This window comes from Lampris incognitus, chromosome 18, assembly GCF_029633865.1.
Source record: "Lampris incognitus isolate fLamInc1 chromosome 18, fLamInc1.hap2, whole genome shotgun sequence".
NCBI lineage: Eukaryota > Metazoa > Chordata > Actinopteri > Lampriformes > Lampridae > Lampris > Lampris incognitus.
Window position 1 is genome coordinate 30,319,252 of NC_079228.1, and position 17,899 is coordinate 30,337,150.

General features: G+C 40.8%; 3 protein-coding genes across 6 annotated transcripts; 2 read left to right on the forward strand and 1 right to left on the reverse strand.

Moving 5' to 3' along the window:
• Window positions 1–158: 158 nt before the first annotated feature.
• Window positions 159–9,741, forward strand: LOC130128957 (nucleolar protein dao-5-like). 2 transcript variants are annotated; one of them, XM_056298735.1, is made up of 10 exons: window positions 159–414; window positions 1,303–1,422; window positions 5,072–5,209; window positions 6,184–6,321; window positions 6,494–6,598; window positions 6,738–6,833; window positions 6,928–7,059; window positions 7,283–7,477; window positions 8,974–9,075; window positions 9,147–9,741. In XM_056298735.1, exons 1-10 carry the CDS (start codon window positions 390–392, stop codon window positions 9,203–9,205), a joined length of 1,110 nt encoding a protein of 369 aa, XP_056154710.1. In that variant the 5' UTR covers window positions 159–389; the 3' UTR covers window positions 9,206–9,741. The 2 variants fall into 2 exon arrangements, with proteins under 2 accessions (XP_056154710.1, XP_056154713.1); XM_056298738.1 differs by having other exon boundaries at window positions 9,150–9,741.
• A 238-nt stretch (window positions 9,742–9,979) lies between these two features.
• On the reverse strand, window positions 9,980–15,184 carry vps28 (VPS28 subunit of ESCRT-I). 3 transcript variants are annotated; one of them, XM_056298376.1, is made up of 10 exons: window positions 15,141–15,184; window positions 14,075–14,134; window positions 13,929–13,957; window positions 13,722–13,759; window positions 13,538–13,627; window positions 13,301–13,406; window positions 12,866–12,967; window positions 12,468–12,521; window positions 12,281–12,372; window positions 9,980–11,167 (listed from the first exon to the last, which is right to left on the reverse strand). In XM_056298376.1, exons 2-10 carry the CDS (start codon window positions 14,106–14,108, stop codon window positions 11,047–11,049), a joined length of 666 nt encoding a protein of 221 aa, XP_056154351.1. In that variant the 5' UTR covers window positions 14,109–14,134; window positions 15,141–15,184; the 3' UTR covers window positions 9,980–11,046. The 3 variants fall into 3 exon arrangements, with proteins under 3 accessions (XP_056154351.1, XP_056154352.1, XP_056154353.1); XM_056298377.1 differs by having other exon boundaries at window positions 15,153–15,164; XM_056298378.1 differs by lacking the exons at window positions 13,722–13,759; window positions 15,141–15,184.
• Window positions 15,185–16,162: 978 nt separating this feature from the next.
• LOC130128415 (uncharacterized) lies at window positions 16,163–17,899 on the forward strand. Its single transcript, XM_056298029.1, has 3 exons — window positions 16,163–16,255; window positions 16,446–16,596; window positions 16,755–17,899. Exons 1-3 carry the CDS (start codon window positions 16,163–16,165, stop codon window positions 17,897–17,899), a joined length of 1,389 nt encoding a protein of 462 aa, XP_056154004.1.

A 17,899-nucleotide genomic window follows, 5' to 3' on the forward strand; every position in this document is an offset into this window, starting at 1 on the left:
CGTGCTGTTGTCAAGGTACCCGGAAGTGTTCCGGTGGTCTATTGAGCACACATCGAGACGTTTCGGATGCCAACCGCCAATAAAAACCAGGAAGAAGTCTATACGTCATACTTATATTAGTGGCGACGTCACGTCATCAACAGTCGACAGGGTGCCAAGCCTCCAAGTGACAATGGGAAGACGGACGAATTTGGCGTCGCCGCAAGCAGATGGGGCTGATAGTTTAACGTTTTGAGGTCTGAACTTGAAAATTTACTGAGACGGTTCTCTCCGTATTTGGCTCTTAACTGGTTGTTGGCTAAGCGAACATTACAAACCGATCAGAGGGCTACAGCACCCAGCCAACCAAGCGCAAAGTTAGCTTCAAGCTATTCTACACTGAGGAAATAATGAGTATGGTAGATGATCCATCAGGTAACATCACTGCACTATTCTCTTCGAGTGAAAGCTGGGAGTTTTCGCAGCTATATAGTTTTGAACTCTGTGTGTGTGTGTGTGTGTGTGTGTGTGTGTGTGTGTGTGTGTGTGTGTGTGTGTGTGTGTGTGTGTGTGTGTGTGTGTGTGTGTGAAAATTGAAAATGTCAAGTGTTGGAGTGAGTTTTTAGGACTCGGGGATGGGCAACATGTTCTAAAAAGGGCTGGTGTGGTTGCAGGTCTTTGATCCAACCAAGCAATTACACACACCTGAGTCTACAATTCAAGGTCCATAGAAAAGACTATCCATCCATTCATTAGCCAAACCGCTTATCCTTACTATTGGTTGACTAATAGAATCACAAGTGTAACTGCTTGGTTGGATAACCTTGATTAACAGGTGGAAAGAGTTGTGTGATCCATCGTATATCCAGCTGAATCGTTTAAAAAATCGTGTTTTTTTGTTTTGTTTTTTGTTGTCCTTTGAGAAAGGTATTTATGCTTTTGTTTCCTCATGCTTCGATTATTGTAAATCACTCTATTCATGACTTATTGATTGGTTAAAAAAATGGGAGCATTCTTGGGGGTTTTTTTGTTTTTGTTTTTTTGCTTTGGCTTCCTGTAAAGTTATAATTTTCAAAATGTTACCGAGAATTTTTAAAGCTGACCCTGGAATATTTATCAGACCTCTTTACACCATGTGAGCCTACAGTATATGCAGTCTGAGGTCGAGTTAGATTCATATCAAGTATGAAGATAAGAGCAACAGATGATTAGTCAAATGTTTAGATTATGGACCATTTTTTTCTTAGCCAACCTATGTCATTCACAGTATATAATGCCATTTTTTAATAGTATTGATATGTCATATAACATTTCTGACCTCAGATGATGACATACCTCTGTCCAACTTTCTGGAGAAGCGACAGAGGGATGACACACACCAGAGTGAAAACACACAGCACTGGACACTCGACTCTGATGAAAGTTCTGGAAAAGACAAAAGTGGTGAGGAAAAACTTGCTAATACTGGGGGGAAAAAATGCAAAAACCAGTAAGCACAGTGTCCCAATAACAGGTTGGGGTTGAGTAATTGAGCTCAAACACTTACAACAGGACAGAAAATGCCATGAATAATGAAGCCCAGCCGCCCTGACATCCCAGTAAATCTAGCGATTTGCTAAAATGACAATTTAATACTAGAACGACTGGGATTTCACTCCTACCTAAAACAACCATGGGCGGTCAAAATGACCACTGGTTTTTAAGCTCTATATTCTGTCAAGATAAATACCCAATTGAGATATTAATGCATTGTATATGTTAGTATGTCTGTTAGGAAATGACTGAAACCGAATCCGAGCCACTGTGCGTCGAATGTGCTTGTAACCTCTCCACAGTGGTGACCCTCAACGATGCATAAAGCATCTGGGTTGAAGTACAGAAGATCTCCTCTTCCATTCCATCCATTGTCCAAGCCACTTGTTCTGCTCTCAGGGTTGCGAGGATGCTGGAGCCTATCCCAGCAGTTGTTGGGCGACGGGCTGGGAGATGCCCTGGACAGGCCGCCAGGCCATCACAGGGAATAATAAGGTCTCCGTGACTAAATACCCTCTCCACTGGTGCACTGGTGGCAGGAACAGCGAGCACTCTCATAGCCACAAGATAGAGCCTTGGGAAGACCTTTGTTTGCACTTCTCTTCCCCTCCAATATTCGTCTCAATTATATTACAGTCATCACAGTTATAATATATTTATCACGATTATGTTATATTCATCACGTGTTGTACTGACTTTGTTTATGGAGGCTGGTCTTTTAGTAAGTATATATTTTGATGTATTTTGACCGCACTTTGATAAAATTTTGATTTCACCTTAGACCTTTATCTGATTTCAGTTTGCTTGAGCATATGCACGACATTTCGCCAATTTTGGAAACAAGTATTTTGATCTCATTGCAAGTTTACATTAATATCTATGCAATCACAGGACCTATGCAACAGGTTGTAGGCTTTTAAGTGGTCACCCTACGGATGGACGGTTGGCATTAGGAGGCTGTGGGGGAATTTTCCCAGTGTTACAAGGAGACATAGCTGTACTGGGTTTTTCGCCCCCACCTATGACTGTGTTCATTTTGATTCACTACTGAGATTTTTATGTTTAATGAGTGTACTTTTCTTATGTTGTTGATTTGGACACTTTAACTCTGATGTGACCTCAGAGTCACAAAGGGGGGAAACGGGGGAAATAATTTGTTTAAGCATCTACAATCAATAGGCTTATTTTTATACAATGTATGATTATTTTTTATTAACCAAGAATCAAATGCTGGATTATAATGGTAACTATTATAGTAGGTAATCAAGACACTGTTAGATTCTGGAAACCCAACACAATGTCTTAATAAGAAAACGTGAAGTGCTTTGGTGTCTAGAAAAGTGCTATATAAATGTAATGATTATTATTAAAATAATGGTGTATAGGGGGCGGCACAGTGGCGCAGTGGTTAGCGCGGTCGCCTCACAGCAAGAAGGTCCTGGGTTCGAGCCCTGCGGTAGTCCAACTTTGGGGGTCGTCCCGGGTCGTCCTGTTCGGAGTTTGCATGTTCTCCTCATGTCTGCATGGGTTTGCTCCGGGGGCTCTGGCTTCCTCCCACAGTCCAAAGACTTGTAGGTCAGGTGAATCGGCTGTACTAAATTTTCCCTAGGTGTGAATGTGTGTGTGTGTGTGTGTGCGTGTGCGTGCGTGCGTGCGTGCGTGCGTGCGTGTGAGTGAGATGGTCTGGGGTGTCTCCCTGCCTGCCGCCTGGTGGTTGCTGGGATGGGCTCCAGCGACCCTGAGGGCAGGATAGGCGGTTTGGATGGATGGATGGAAATGAATGAAATCAACATTTTAACAACTATAAGACTATTTTTTTAAACAATTTAAACTTCAGAGACATGGTTGAACTTGAACAGCAAAATTGAAAAAGTGAAAATATTACCTGAAAAACAAAACAGAAAACACATATTGCTAATCTGACAAATGCAACAAGGCCTATAAAACGTGAAATGTGAAAAAAAAGAACTGAAATTAACTAATGAAACAGTCCCAAACAACAACCGGAACTTAAAAACTACTAGAACGACCATGGGCGGTCAAAATGACCGGCGGTTTTTAAACTCTATATTCTGTCAAGATAAAGACCCAGTTGAGATATTAATGCATTACATATGTTAGTATGTCTGTTAAGAAACGGCTGACACAAAAATTAAAAGGAAATGATGCGATAAACACGCACAATCACGCAAATTACGTGCGGTCATGTTGACCGATCATGGTCATTTTAGGTAGATCTTATAACTTTTTTGTACAATTGATCTAAAACTTATTTTAATGCAAATATATGCAATTTTAGGGCCATTTAGTGAGCGGCAGGTCTATCTTTTATTTTCCACAAAACTTATTAAACTTTAAAATCCAAAACGGTCAAAATGACCGGCTTGTTAAGGAAAGTGATAGAAATGGCTAGTTCATGTCTGCAATGTCTGTAGGGGTGTTAGATCTCTTGATTATTACCTGCCAGGAATGGGCAACATGATCCAGAAAGACCTGCACCAACACCGGCCCTTTCTGGATCATGTTGCCCATCCCTGAAAGGCCTTTAAAAGTCTTTAGTGTGGCTGAATAGTATTTTAAGTCTTAATTTTAGAGTTCTTGTCGTAAGGGATTTTAGTATACTACTTCCCATTGAGAAATGTGTCCAGTCACGCAGGCCTATACCGAGTTATGGTTACACTTTTCTTGTTCTCATTTACGTGAGGATTTAAGTGTAATATTGTGTCTTTCTATTACATTACAGTCATTTAGCCGACGCGTTTATCCAAAGCGACTTACAATAAGTCTCACCTCAAACATCAGAGATCCTTAAAAGGTTTTAATTTAACTTCTGCTATCTAAAAGGTTAGATGCCACCTCAGATGATGAGCTTCTGATCCCACTGACAAAATCATCTTCACCAGCTAAGAAATAGGAAAAGCAAATCAGATAGCATCAGTGGTACAGATGAGAAATCAGGTGATGAACTTATATTGACGGCACGGCGGTGGCAGTGGTTAGCGCGGTCGCCTCACAGCAAGAAGGTCCTGGGTTCGAGCCCTGGGGTAGTCCAACCTTGGGGGCCATCCCAGGTCATCCTGTGTGTGGAGTTTGCATGTTCTCCCCGTGTCTGCGTGGGTTTCCTCCGGGTGCTTCAGTTTCCTCCCACAGTCCAAAGACATGAAGGTCAGGTGAATCGGCTGTACTAAAATTGTCCCTAGGTGTGTGTGTGTGTGTGTGTGTGTGGGCCCTGTGATGGACTGGCGGCTTGTCCAGGGTGTCTCCCTGCCTGCCGCCCAATGACTGCTGGGATAGGCTCCAGCATCCCCGCGAGATAAGCGGTTTGGATAATAGATGGATATATGAACAATACGCTAAATTCTGCATTAACCATACACATATTTGGAAAATCTCTAAGACAAGCAGAGCTTGTAATGTATATATATGGTCATTTTTGTTTAAAGTAGAAAAAAAAATTGGTAAAAGCGTAGAAAATAATTTTGAAACTAAGCTGGTAGACTGTCTTCTCTAAATTGTATGACAGGTGGTCATAAATCCTGCTTTCTTTTTGAATTTTCAGACAAGGAAAGCTGTGACGATAACGATGACGATGTTCCTTTGGTAGAGTTCCTGAAAAAGTCACAGGGTGACCAACAGCAGTGTCAAAAGACAAAGTGTTCAGCTCTCACTTCTAACACCTCTTTGGCAAAGGAGAATGGTGAGTGGTGAGGATGAAGATGGTAGTGTTGCTAGTGAGTTGAGAAGTAGGGAAAAAAATCACAGAACGTTCAGTCTGTTCTTCTGGACACGTTTATTGAGAGGAACATTTCATCACTCATCTAAGCAACTTCTTCAGTCTCAGCTGACTGCAGGTAAACAATACAGTGGCATAATGACTGAAAACAATCAGTTTCATATGCAAATTGCCGTGACCATTAACTAGAGTTTCAATGGCCATGTGTACTGTTCACAAAGGATTGGGGAAGGGTTGCAATCACAGCATTATAAGATGGTGACAGATGTGCTTTTAGCCCCCCCCCCCCCCGGTTCAGGGAAGGGTTGTTCCCTATTCACATAGATGGCCTCTTTGACTCCCTATTCATATCAGCATTCCTCCCCATCAAGGATGTGCACAGCCTCATCCTTGAAAGAGTGGCCACTGGCCTGTAGATGGGTGTAGACCGTGGGTGGAGTCCTGGCCTGACGCGTTAGCTGTTCTGTGTTGGGCCATCCTCTTGGCCAGCGTCTGTTTGGTTTCCCTGATGTACAAGTCATGGCAATCCTCCCAGTACTTAACAGCATACACTATTGCTCTGTTTGTGCCAGGGGACCTGATCCTTGGGGTGGACCAATTTCTGGTGCAGTGTGTTTTGGGGTTTGAAAGCAACTGAGATGTGATGTTTGGAAAATACGCGTCTCAGCTGTTCTGATGCTCCTGCCACATAGATGGCCTCTTTGACTCCCTGTCCAATGAAACGTTCCTCTCTCAATAAACGTTGTCCAGATGAACTGATTCAACTTTCTGTGATAGAAGCAGTGAGGTGTGGTATAGTGAAGAGACATCCTACTGGTCAGGACTTCCCATATGAGCCCACTTCATATACACACGATGTACACATGTCTTGCAGAAGAAAGCAAACATTCTGTCCACCAGATATTTACTGATATGTTTTTGCTGTCTGTCTAATCCAGATGATGGCGTTAGCTCGGACGATGAGCCTTTGAATGAACTCTCCAACAGAGTGAAGACACGGCCACCGACGGAGGTGCCTCTCATGCTGTCCAGAACAAGAACTAAGAGAAGCAAAAATAGTGCTCCAGAGAAACTGGGTAGGTTTGGAGGTATAGACCTCTACAATCAAGCATTTTTGTTCTCTCTGATACTTCTCTAATAGCACCTGTATGCTGAAGTGTCCACTGCTTAAATCAATATTTTTCTCTTGTTTATGACCAGTAAATACAAATAAGTTGCTGCAATTTTTTTTTTCATCTTCGTGTCTAGAGCCTTCCAGTGACAGCTCCAATGAGCCATTGATAAAAACAAATACAAGGAAGAGCCTTTCTGATAAAAAGGTTTCATCCAACGGGAGGAAAACAAAACCAAAAGGTAAAGACCAAAAGTTAGTCCTCGGTATAATAAAACAGATATCGGACATCTAAAAGCAATTTAATTTGGGTTGGGGTTTGTCAGATGCCAGATTGTCATGTACTAATTTTTGTGAACATGATGGCCTTGTTGTCCTCAGATGATGTTCCCATGGTAAAGCTTATTGACAAGCAGCATAAACCTGTAAAGAAGATGCCGGTGTCGAGAACTACTACAACCAAAAGGAAGAGACAAGGTATTCAATCTTTGATCTATCAGGAGTGCTTTTGAAATGGTTACAGAGCATCAACTCCTTACCACCTAAGGACTGTATGAAAAACCATTCATAGATCGAAAGGATGGCAGCTCAGATGGCAGTTCAGATGATGACGTGCCCTTGGCAAAGCTTTTTACAAAGCACGATGAACCTGCAAAGAAAACACCGGTGTCAAGAAGCATTCCAGCCAGAAGGAAGAAACAGGGTATTACGTCTTTGTATCAACAGTCCTTTCAAAACTGTTACGGGGCGTCATTTCCTGACCACCGAAATACTACTCGAGTATTCCTTTATAGATTAAAAGTGTGTTTGGTTGCAGTTCGAGATGTTTTTCCTGTTGTGGTTATGTTTTGAGCCATTCATGCCTACTTGACATGAAATATAGTTAAACAGATTTTCAAGGCCTGTTTTTTATTTATTTTTGACAGCGATAACTGATGAAAGCTCAGATGATGAACCTTTGACCGACCTCGGGAAAACAAAGCTGCAAAGAGGTGCAAGAAATGCAACAACCCCGAAGAGGAAGAGGGCCAATGCTTCTCCGAAGAAGGCCATCACTCCTGCCAGAGCGTCACCTAAGAAACAGTCAAGAAAGCAGACTGTGTCAAATCGCACCATGGATGGTAAGCGGAAATGAAAAACCATTCAGAATTACGAATCTGGAGCTGCTTGTTTGTTGGGGGTGCGAGGTATATGTCCTGCTGTGTAAATTTGAGTGAGAATTGTTCTTGAAAATGTACATGGCTGCCTTGCAAAATGACTAGCTGACTGTGTAGAGTAGGGATGGGTATCGTTAAGATTTTAATGGTACCGCTACTCTTACTGATACTGCTTATCAATCCGGTACTTTAATGGTACTCCTATCGGTTCTTCTTGATTGTTTTTTAAGAGAAAAACACAAAATAAATTAAGAACAGAATTAACATTGCTTTATTTTCTCAGGCACGGTGGCGCAGTGGTTAGCACGGTTGCCTCACAGTAAGGGCATGGTGGCGCAGTGGTTAGCGCGGTCGCCTCACAGTAAGAAGGTCCTGGGTTCGAGCCCCGGGGTAGTCTAACCTTAGGGGGCGACCTGGGGTCATCCTCTGTGTGGAGTTTGCATGTTCTCCCCGTGTCTGCGTGGGTTTCCTACGGGTGATCTGGTTTCCTCCCACAGTCCAAAGACATGTAGGTCAGCTGAATTGGCCATACTAAATTGTCCCTAGGTGTGTGTGTGTGTGTGTGTGTGTGTGTGTGTGTGTGTGTGTGTGTGTGTGTGTGTGTGTGTGTGTGCGCGCGTGCGTGCCCTGTGATGGTCTGGCAGCCTGTCCAGGGTGTCACTCCGCCTGCCGCCCAAGGACTGCTGGGATAGGCTCCAGCGACCCTGAGAGCAGGATTAGCGGTTTGGATAATGGATGGATTTATTTTCTCATGTCTGGACAGAGCGTTACTTTTGATCATCAACCCATGTTTGGACAATTTAGTTACCTCTGTTTGGGCTCTAGGCTGCTAGCATACATAACATACCTGAGGTGGATGGGGCAATGAGAGATGAACTATGAGCTAGGCAGTCGAAAACTGGATTTCTTTGTCTGTATTTGATGTACTTTCGCTAGATGTTTTGAAAGATTGCTTGTGTTTCCGCACTTGTGGCAACGAGCATGTCAGCATCGACTCTAGTGAAGTATAACCAGACTTTTGATCGTTCATTCTCTCCATCATTGCCACAAAGAGCAGGCTCTGTGTGTGTGGGGGGGGGGCGGGGGAGGTACGCACGTGCGACAGAGCTGGCCCCGCTCGTCAGCACACATACGACAGGCTCCAAGAGAGAGATCTCTTCTGGAATGGGAATAGCGAAAATGCATCATAGACTGTCTTAATCTCATTGCAAATTAGAAACGGAGTTGGTGAGATTAAAGGTGTAAAATAAAGTTTATATAGCCTAGATAAATAGGAAAATTTTCTTAATTTCTCCAATACCCAAGCAGAACTGTTAAACGTTGGCGCTTATCAATACTATGGTCTTTAATAATTTAGTACCGGTGCCCGTTGAATACCAGGTTTCGGTACCCATCCCTAGTGTAGAGAATTCTGGGTCAGACAGGAAGCCATATTTAATTTCATGTGTTCTTTCACCAAGAGTCATCAATTGACAGCTCTGACGTTGAGCCGCTGATCAAGATTACAAAACATCCCCAAGTGACCAAATTCCTGAGAGTGGCGCTGGAGAGATGCGATGAAGGTAACAGTCACATAAGTTAATTTTGTTATGAAATTTAAGAAAGAATAACATTCTTCTTTCATCTTCAAAAGCAGAGTTGCCCGTCACTGACGAGGTTGTCAAGTCAGGGTCAAACCACCCTAAGGCATAGCTGGAGGAAACAACTGCAGAAAAACACCGAGAGCTGGTCGAGTCCATTTTTTTTTCTCTCTCATTTCAGCCTCCCAAGTCAAACTTATTTCAGGCATTTGGCTGTAAAACGGAAAAAAACGATCAAGAATCCTTACCAAATTCAACTACAAGATTTGTGCTTGCTTGTGTATTTATACAAAATATTTTCCCTCTCTACTTGTAAAATGTTTATGCCCAAGTCTGGCACCAACTGCAGGCGTTGTTCTAAAGTTTATGTAATTTATTGATGTTCTGTACTGCAGGCATTGTTCTAAAGTTTATGTAATTTACTATTGTAATTTCAGTTTCCATAGTTTTCTATGTTTTGACCTGTTTGTGTTTTTTTTTTGTTTTGTTTTAATTTATCTACAGATTTGTAATTATCTCTGTTGCTGGGTAAAATAACCTCCAGTTCAGAATGCAGCCAGACTACATGTTGTTACAGGAAAACTTTCATGTGAAATTCAAGTAACATGAGTAAAAAAACAAAAACAAAAACCCAACTTCATTTCTTTGTTCCACTTTTTTTTCATAACAGTAAAGGTTTTAAGTCTTTTAAAAAACACTTTCTCAGCTAGTAAGAAGCAGGTGAAATGGGTTTCCCCCATCATCCACTTGGCTTTGCCAGCAGCTTCTTCCATCAGTTTCCTTTCCTTAGAGAGGCGATGGGACATTGATACGAACCTGTTTCATGTCAACAAATGTTTTGCTCAGCAGAAGTTATACGTAACATGATATACAAACTTAACTGGAGGTAGTTTTCAACTTTATTATGAAAAAGGTGTTACATGCTTAATTCAAAACTATTTACAATGATAAATCTTAATAAATATGTAGGGTTGAAACATTTAGTAAGCAAGTAAGGGATATGTACCCTTCTTTTGCCCACTTTGAGGCCAAACCCTAACATTTCAAGAACATAAGAAAATTAGTCATGTTTACTGAGACAGTCCTGGTAGCTAAAATATTAACGAGAGTAGAAAGAAAAAAGCAAAAAACAAACGCATACCATTCCTTCACCATAGTCTCCCATCAATTTCAAGTGCAGTCTAAAAAGCATAAACCGACCAACGAACCAGATTGAGCCTTTGGCACCTGGTATTTAAAGATATTTACAAAATATAGGTTCACTAAGGTGAAACTAATTTGGTGTAATATGAAGCTTGATTAAGCATCCAAAAACCATTAATGCTAATTTATCCCCAAATATTTGATTCTCGAGCCCTATCAGGCAGTGAGCGGACATTAAGAAAACTTCTCCATCCCTCTTTGTCAAGGCTAATTTCTAATTGTATAAAAGCTTTAGCTGGCATAATCTTTCAGCCTGCGCCGATTTTGTCTAATAGAATTTGTTAAGCTTGTTTCGTTGGTTTCCCTGCTACACTATGTACAAAATAGACACTTTTTGATATTATAAAGTCAGAAGTAAACAGTTTTACCAAGGACAGGCTGATGCAGAGGGTTTTATCGCTCCGGCCTGTCAAGTTAATGGAGCATCTCATAGGACATAAAGAGCCCAGTGTGCAAGGCTGCAGTCAGCTTGCAAACCTGTTCTGGATTAGCCACTGATCAGACAACCTGCGGGTTGTGTACCATAATCATTGAATTAAAGATGGGCATGTCTGAATGTCACAGCACAAATGTGGGCATAGGAGATGACATACACATAGAAAAGAGGGGACTGGTCGGATATGAATCAAAGTAATACCTGTCCAGATATCGATACAGTTACTACCACATCCGTTAGAAAAAATAGGTAGTGTTTAATATTTCTGAAACGGGTATCAGAATCGAAGGAGTCCAGAAAGGTGGATGAAGGCTTTAGGAGGAGTGAAGGAAGCGGTTGAAGGCATTGTAGGCTGACTCCAGGTCAAACAACATCTGGCGCACTTGAGAGTCATCAAGCTCATCTGAGGCCGACATGCTGCTGAGGGTGGTCAGCCTGAGACAGAAAAGAAACATGACAATAAAAACGCTGAGGATTGAAACAAGACTCCGGTTCACTTCCAGACCTCTGAGGATTATTTCCCAATTATATACCCAATTTCCCCTCGGGGATGAATAAAGTATTCTGATTCTGAATATGAGGTTAAGTCACAGTTTACATGTTTAAGTGGACATCTCGGGGACCAGCTGTGTGCTTGGCGCTAAATGAGTAATGCATCAATTTGTTTAAAAAAAAAAAAGATAAAAAAAATTCCAACTCACGGATTTGCAAGGGTTGCGTGTATGTCTCCTCAGCCCTATTTCCTTGAATTTACCTAAACTTAACCCAACCTACCTCAAGCTCTACCTAACCCAACGCTTACCTTAAGCAGTAGCTAAACTATTCGATAGCTAACCCACAGGGCTGAGGGAACATAGGGCTGACCCCGTTTATTGCACCTCGTTTCATTTTTATTGTCTTGATGAAATTTCTATTGCCATGGTTGGAGATGCACGCCAGTCTCTGTATATCATTGAGTTATTTTGACCAGGTAGGACAAGCACTGGTCACAGCGCCAAGTGAGTACGTGTTAGAAGAAACAACTCCAGCAAGAAAAAAGACTGAAATGTAATGTCGATGTGGCCATGCTTCTGTCAGACAGATGATCAATACAACTGTAAAACAATGTGACGCTGTAGTTTGATGTTTAGACTGCCTGCATTAACTTTGGTCTGAGGATCGCATTTTACAAGGGTGCGGACAATCTACTCGTGAGCACACGAGCCACAATGGCTGCTACACCTTGTTTGTAGTCTGAGGAAATCACTTGCAATGAGTCTATTTCTCTCTACCTCCAACATTCAACTATAATGGAACACCATTCGATCGTAGTATTGATTGACTGTCCAACAGAATCACCAAAATCATCACATTTTAAATGGATAAAATAACGCAAAATCTCAGGGATTGCAGCTTTAAATTCAAAGTTAATTCCAAAAGATAGAAGAGAAAGACAAGCAGTGTAATCATGCTGAGTATGTCATTGAGACTATAAAAGGTGAAAAACATCTCTTCTGGAGTCACACAAAGTTTAACAACATCATATTGATAAATAACTATGTGGCATACCAACGGCTGACTTTGTCCTTAGCCTCGTTGTCTGGCGGCATGTTACTTATTCTGTTCATGGTCTCCATCAGCTCTCTCAGGTCTGGTTGTATCTGGTTAAAAATAAAAAATATTTAAAAAAAAGTTTGGTCTTTCTCTGTGACAAAATTTTTTTTTTTTTTAGATATTTTAACATTTGTTGCTTTACCTCATCCATGGCTCTGATCTCAAGTCTCAGTTTGTCCATCACAGTGATAAAAAGCTGGAGGGTGAGACAAAGGACAATATGCTTCATGTGTTTTCCCTTGATACAGTCAGTGAATAGAATATCAACTTTCACCGACAACAGCAACATGACAGTCGACACAATGCCTGAGTGATGGTTGTCTTAAGTGTTTGAGAATGTGCAAGTTATATATTATATTTCACAATGTTGCAACAAGCATGTTAAAGGGTGCTTCCCTATGATGTGACATTTTCATGAGTCTACGTTGTGACGCAAAGTCGAGCCAAATCCGATTCCCTCTCCTTTTCTCGAGAATTGATCACAGCATTACCAGGACCTTTACAGTTTTTTAGTATGATGGTGGGGGAAAAGAGACGTACCGAAACTATATCTGCAATGCAGCGGTTCAGGTTGCCCTTGTCATCCTTGATGGTGATTGGTCGATCCTCCTTGATTCTCTCCATGGCTAGTGGGCAGTCCAGCTAAATGACAGCAAGACGTGAGTAATGTTAGGTCAAACATAATGGAGTTTGTTTTGTTTTTCACTGCTTCATCCACATGGTATATTGTGTCAAAATGGCTAACCGTTATATAGTCACTCCTGAAGATTACTGTGTTGTTATTCTTTGTTAAGTACACTGTGACAGCCATGAAACGAGTCAAATTCCATGTGTGTGCAAACCTACATGTCAAATAAAGTTGATTCTGACTCTGGTTAGTTTATTCAGACATTAAGTATAAATAACAAATAATAAACTTCTATGGTGTATATGCAATAAATTCAGCCATTGTCTGCACTCAAATCAAGTACTCACCCTGTACTTCCTGCAAAAGTCATCAATTGAGCCCACATCAGAGCCCTGCACCTGTTTGAACGCAGCTTTATACTGAACCAGAAGTCTGGAGCAGGAAGCAGTGTACCTGGAACAGAAGACTTCCATGCATGAAGACCAACGTACAAGGAAAAAACATGCACCAACATGTATTAACAGCATTACATTTTCTGTCAATCTTTCTCATGAAGGAACAAAACAGATTCAGCTACAACTTACTCATTAGGTGTGACGCAGTCTTTGATGTAAGCTTTCTCAAGGGCCTGAAGAGTTTTGACTACAGCAAACAACTCTGCCATGTTGTCATACCTTCAGAAACAAGGTTACAGTATTGGCTTCATTAAGGAGCCTGGGTTCTATATATGATTATTCTAGGCTCTTCACTGGTGTATCAGACACTTACTTTTCTCGTTCTCTTGCATTTTTGTATAATTTCACCTCCTATAACAGCAGTCATTATTTGTGAGAATGATTGAGTTTGGCTGATGAAGCAGAACAGCTAATGTACTCAAACCTTTTTTAACATAAACTGGTAAGAACAAATTGTTAATCTTGGATTTTAAAAACAATTGTACGCCAGGTCCTATTTTAGAAACAAAAAGCAATTTACCTCATATAACTCAGGTTTGTTGGCTGGGGCTGAAAAAAAGTCCAAAAAATGTTAAATACATTTATTTAGTCATAAATTACGTTTTTTCTGGTATGCATGGAGTGCATAGCTAATGTGCAGGCTTGTAATTTATTGAGGTTGCTTACCTCCCCCCATTCCTCCTGTAATTCCATGAAACATGGTGAAAGCAGTAGTCACACAATGATCTGAGGAAGACAGTTAAGATAAACTATAGCAGTACTTCTGAAGAAAAATTAAAGCAGTAAACAAGGTAACTGCTAATGGTATTATAGATCATAACATAATTAAAGAAAAAATAACCCAAATGAGAATCCACATATAGTTCTAATTAGCTTGTACATTTGTGTCTTGATTTGTGAATGAGATTCTTCCGTTGCCTAAAGGGAGACATGTGCCAAAAGGCGTAAAATGAGTGAAAAATGGAGGAATTTAAAAAACAGTGAATGGAAGACGCAACTACAGTAATCGGATGATTTTTACTTCAAATTTGACGCGTTCTGGTTATCTCTGCTAGCCTTGTAAAAATATAAGTAACGGCACCAATACTACAAGTCTACAAAATTAGTTCCGAGTTCTTCGAGAATGGAGCAACAAGAATTTTTCCTAGATCAAAACCTTGACTGATTTCCGACTTTAAGGGAGAGATGTTCAAATTCACAGTATTGATTGAAATGACAAAGACTGGGTGAGGATAACATGGAATCTGTTCAGGGGTAACATTTCACACTGAGAAAGACAAATATTAATATTCCAAGTTACACCTTAATACGCCAGCTAACCAAATTCAATGGTTTAACTTTTTAACATAAATGGACTGCCCTACTGGGTTTTACCCAAGCAGGCAAGACTTAGTGGGAGAACCTGGCCGACTAGTACTCCAAGAGCAGCTAATAACAACAGACCTATCTGGAACAGCATTAAATCAAATGATAAAAATGATCAACAACCCTGTATAACATGTCTTTGGGGTAAAATTAAATGAAATGACAAAACTGATTTTATTAAACCAGCTAGCTACGTTAGCAGCTAACGAAGCTTGGTTGTTGGTATTTCCGTGGTGATTTGCCATATTAACGACAACTCCTTTCAGTACAACACATGCAGAATTGCTAAAAGGTTTACTGAAATAAAACAAAACTGATATTTCACTGACTGCTTTCGATGAGTGGCGTTTAATCAACTAACGTTTACCGTTTCACTCACCACCTTGGCAGACGGAAGAGGCGTCAACGTAAACACACCCTCCCGTTAGGCCCCATAGACGTCATTAAAGTAGGCGCCCCTCTTGTGCCGCGCCGAAATCCATGAAGTTCGAAGATTTTAAAAATGAAAATTATAGATTAATCAGATGCACAAAAAAAACAAAAACAAAAACAACTCAGTCCGAACTTCGTTAATATATTATATTTCTACTTACAGGCTGTGGCAAAAAAAATAATATTGTAGCTACATTTGTCCAATTTTTCATCTGGCTCGGCGTTTTTTGTGTGAATCAGATAATCTGGCGCCAGACTCAAACGAAACGCAGAGAGGCTCTCTCAGCAAGGTGGGTTCAGTTTATAATAATAATAATCATAATAATAGTGATAGTAATCATAATAATAATCATAATAATTGGCTACTGCTACACTTTGCTTGTGTGGGAAACAACGAACTCCGTGCTGGGGGGTTATTTTTAACCTAACGTATCTATTTGTGGCATATACCGACAGCACAACAGTTATCAACAAGTAGCTAGTTAACGAAGGCTAAACGGATATTTTATCGCAGGCCTCTGGTTATATTGTAAATGTTCTAAGAAAGTAGGTAAGTCAGATTGGAATAAAAATGGGCTTTAGTGGCAATCCAAGGTACCCAGTGCAATGACAGGAACTAGAGTAGCCTTGCAGCCAGTGAAATCCAAAGATCCAGGCAAGCTTAACTACTTTAGGGCAAGCAGCCTAACCATGGCGGTATACTTCAATGCTGATGTTCTTTGCATTACACTTTTACTTCTCCCCATCCTCTGACACTTTATTGGAATGTACATTAAAATAGGAGTAATACTTTCTTCCTTAGGCATTAACACAGACAAGAGACACCATAGGTACATAAGTCAAATTGCATATAGCAATTTCATTCTCCGGTATGGAACCAAATCAAAATTTGTTTGAAAACTATTTATACAGATTTTTTTTTATGCAGTGTTCACCATATCCTGTGTCTTGTCCACCATGAAGACCTCTAAACCAACATCACAAGCCTCTACTCAGGAGGAATGTGGCGTTTGGTTGGACACTGTTCAGCTAAAGGGAAGAGCTAAACAGGTAATCATTTTGATAGTTTGGCAAGACTTTTGTGACAATATTTGCTTTTTGAAAAACACTGTCATTTATATTAGTTAACTGCAGCCACAAATGTTCCTCTGCTCTGCTTAAAAGTAAGTTATGTTCTTATTTACAGGTAATTAAAAGCATGTAATTACCTGTTTGATTGACTCAGTATTTTACGTTTTAGAAGCGGTTTACCTGTCCCATTTCTAAAGTACTGAACCCTTTCGCTGGAGGATACAATCTGGCAGTGGCACTGAACTTCACTCAGACCAAAATGAAAATGCCAATTACCAAACAAAGTTCCATATCCTCCTATTTTGCACCACAGCATAGATGTAAGTAGATAAGATATTCTTGCCAACAGATCTTTATTAAAAATAATTATTTGATTACGTATGACAAATCTCCCATAACTACTGTTGTTGAGTAATTACTTTTCTTGAATGTCTAAAATAATTTGGTTTAATTTTATCTTCACACCTGTTTCAACCAGCTCTTAATAAGATGTCTACATCTGAAGCAAGAAATACAGATCAAATAAATTCTCCCTCATCATCATCTACTTCCACTCAATGTGTCTCTACCTCACCTCTGGCATTTGGAACAAAACGGAAGCGTGGCATGGATTGTGAGTTGTCTAACTTGAATAACACAATGGAGTGCCATGCCTACACTCCACATTCTGATGTTGATAGAGAGGGATTAGGCCCTGAAAAGAAAAGTAAAAGCATGACCAATTATAAACATGCGGTCTGTCAGGAAGACTACGGGGAAGGCTATCCACCTTCTGTTAACATGGACCATGAATCCAAAGAGGAGGCAGAAGAGATGAATGAGCCAGAAAGAAAGCAGAAAGTCACCAAAACTTCTTCACCCCCAGTTGAAAGTGTCCCTGCTGTAGAATGGTGTAGTCAAGAGACATGGAACACCTGCAGCAGCCCTCATAACACCCAGGAATTAATGGTCCCTAATGAGATGATACGGTGCAACTACATTAACCATGATTCTGAGAGTCAATTCAACCTCACTCACCAAGAAAAATCCACCACAAGGCAGGGCAGTGAAGATGGGATGACTGTTCTTGAAAGCATGCACAATGAGGAGGGTTTCAGAGTGTGGCTGGACATGAAAGGGAGAAACTCTGCTCAAAAATATTTGAAGTGCCTTCAGTCATCTCAAAAGGAGAAAGAGAAAAAAAACACCAGATCTCCACTTCACAAATCTCCTAAGAAGTGCTCGTCTTTCTCTCCACTCAGGGCTTTTTCAAGTCACAAGTGGACAGAGCCCAAGAATATGCCATCTCATAAGAACATTCTAGAAAAGCCTGAGAGAGGCAGCCTTGCCTCACAGCACAAGTGGCCTACACCAAGATGCTCTTCTCTGAAGAAAGGTCAGCTGCAGCAACCTTGGAGAGAGGTTGAGGAGGAGGAGAGTCTGTCGTCATTGTTCACCCAGGACTCTGAAGGATTCAGGGTTATAGCACATCATGGTCTGACAGCCAGGAGTCCACTTAAAGATCACACCAATGTAAGCTTTGGAAGTGGGAAGAAAATGTTTGCTTACAAGTCTCTGTTGGAGGAGGAGGATGAGATGCTCTTTACGCAGGACTCTCAGGGAAATATGGTAATCAAACATTGA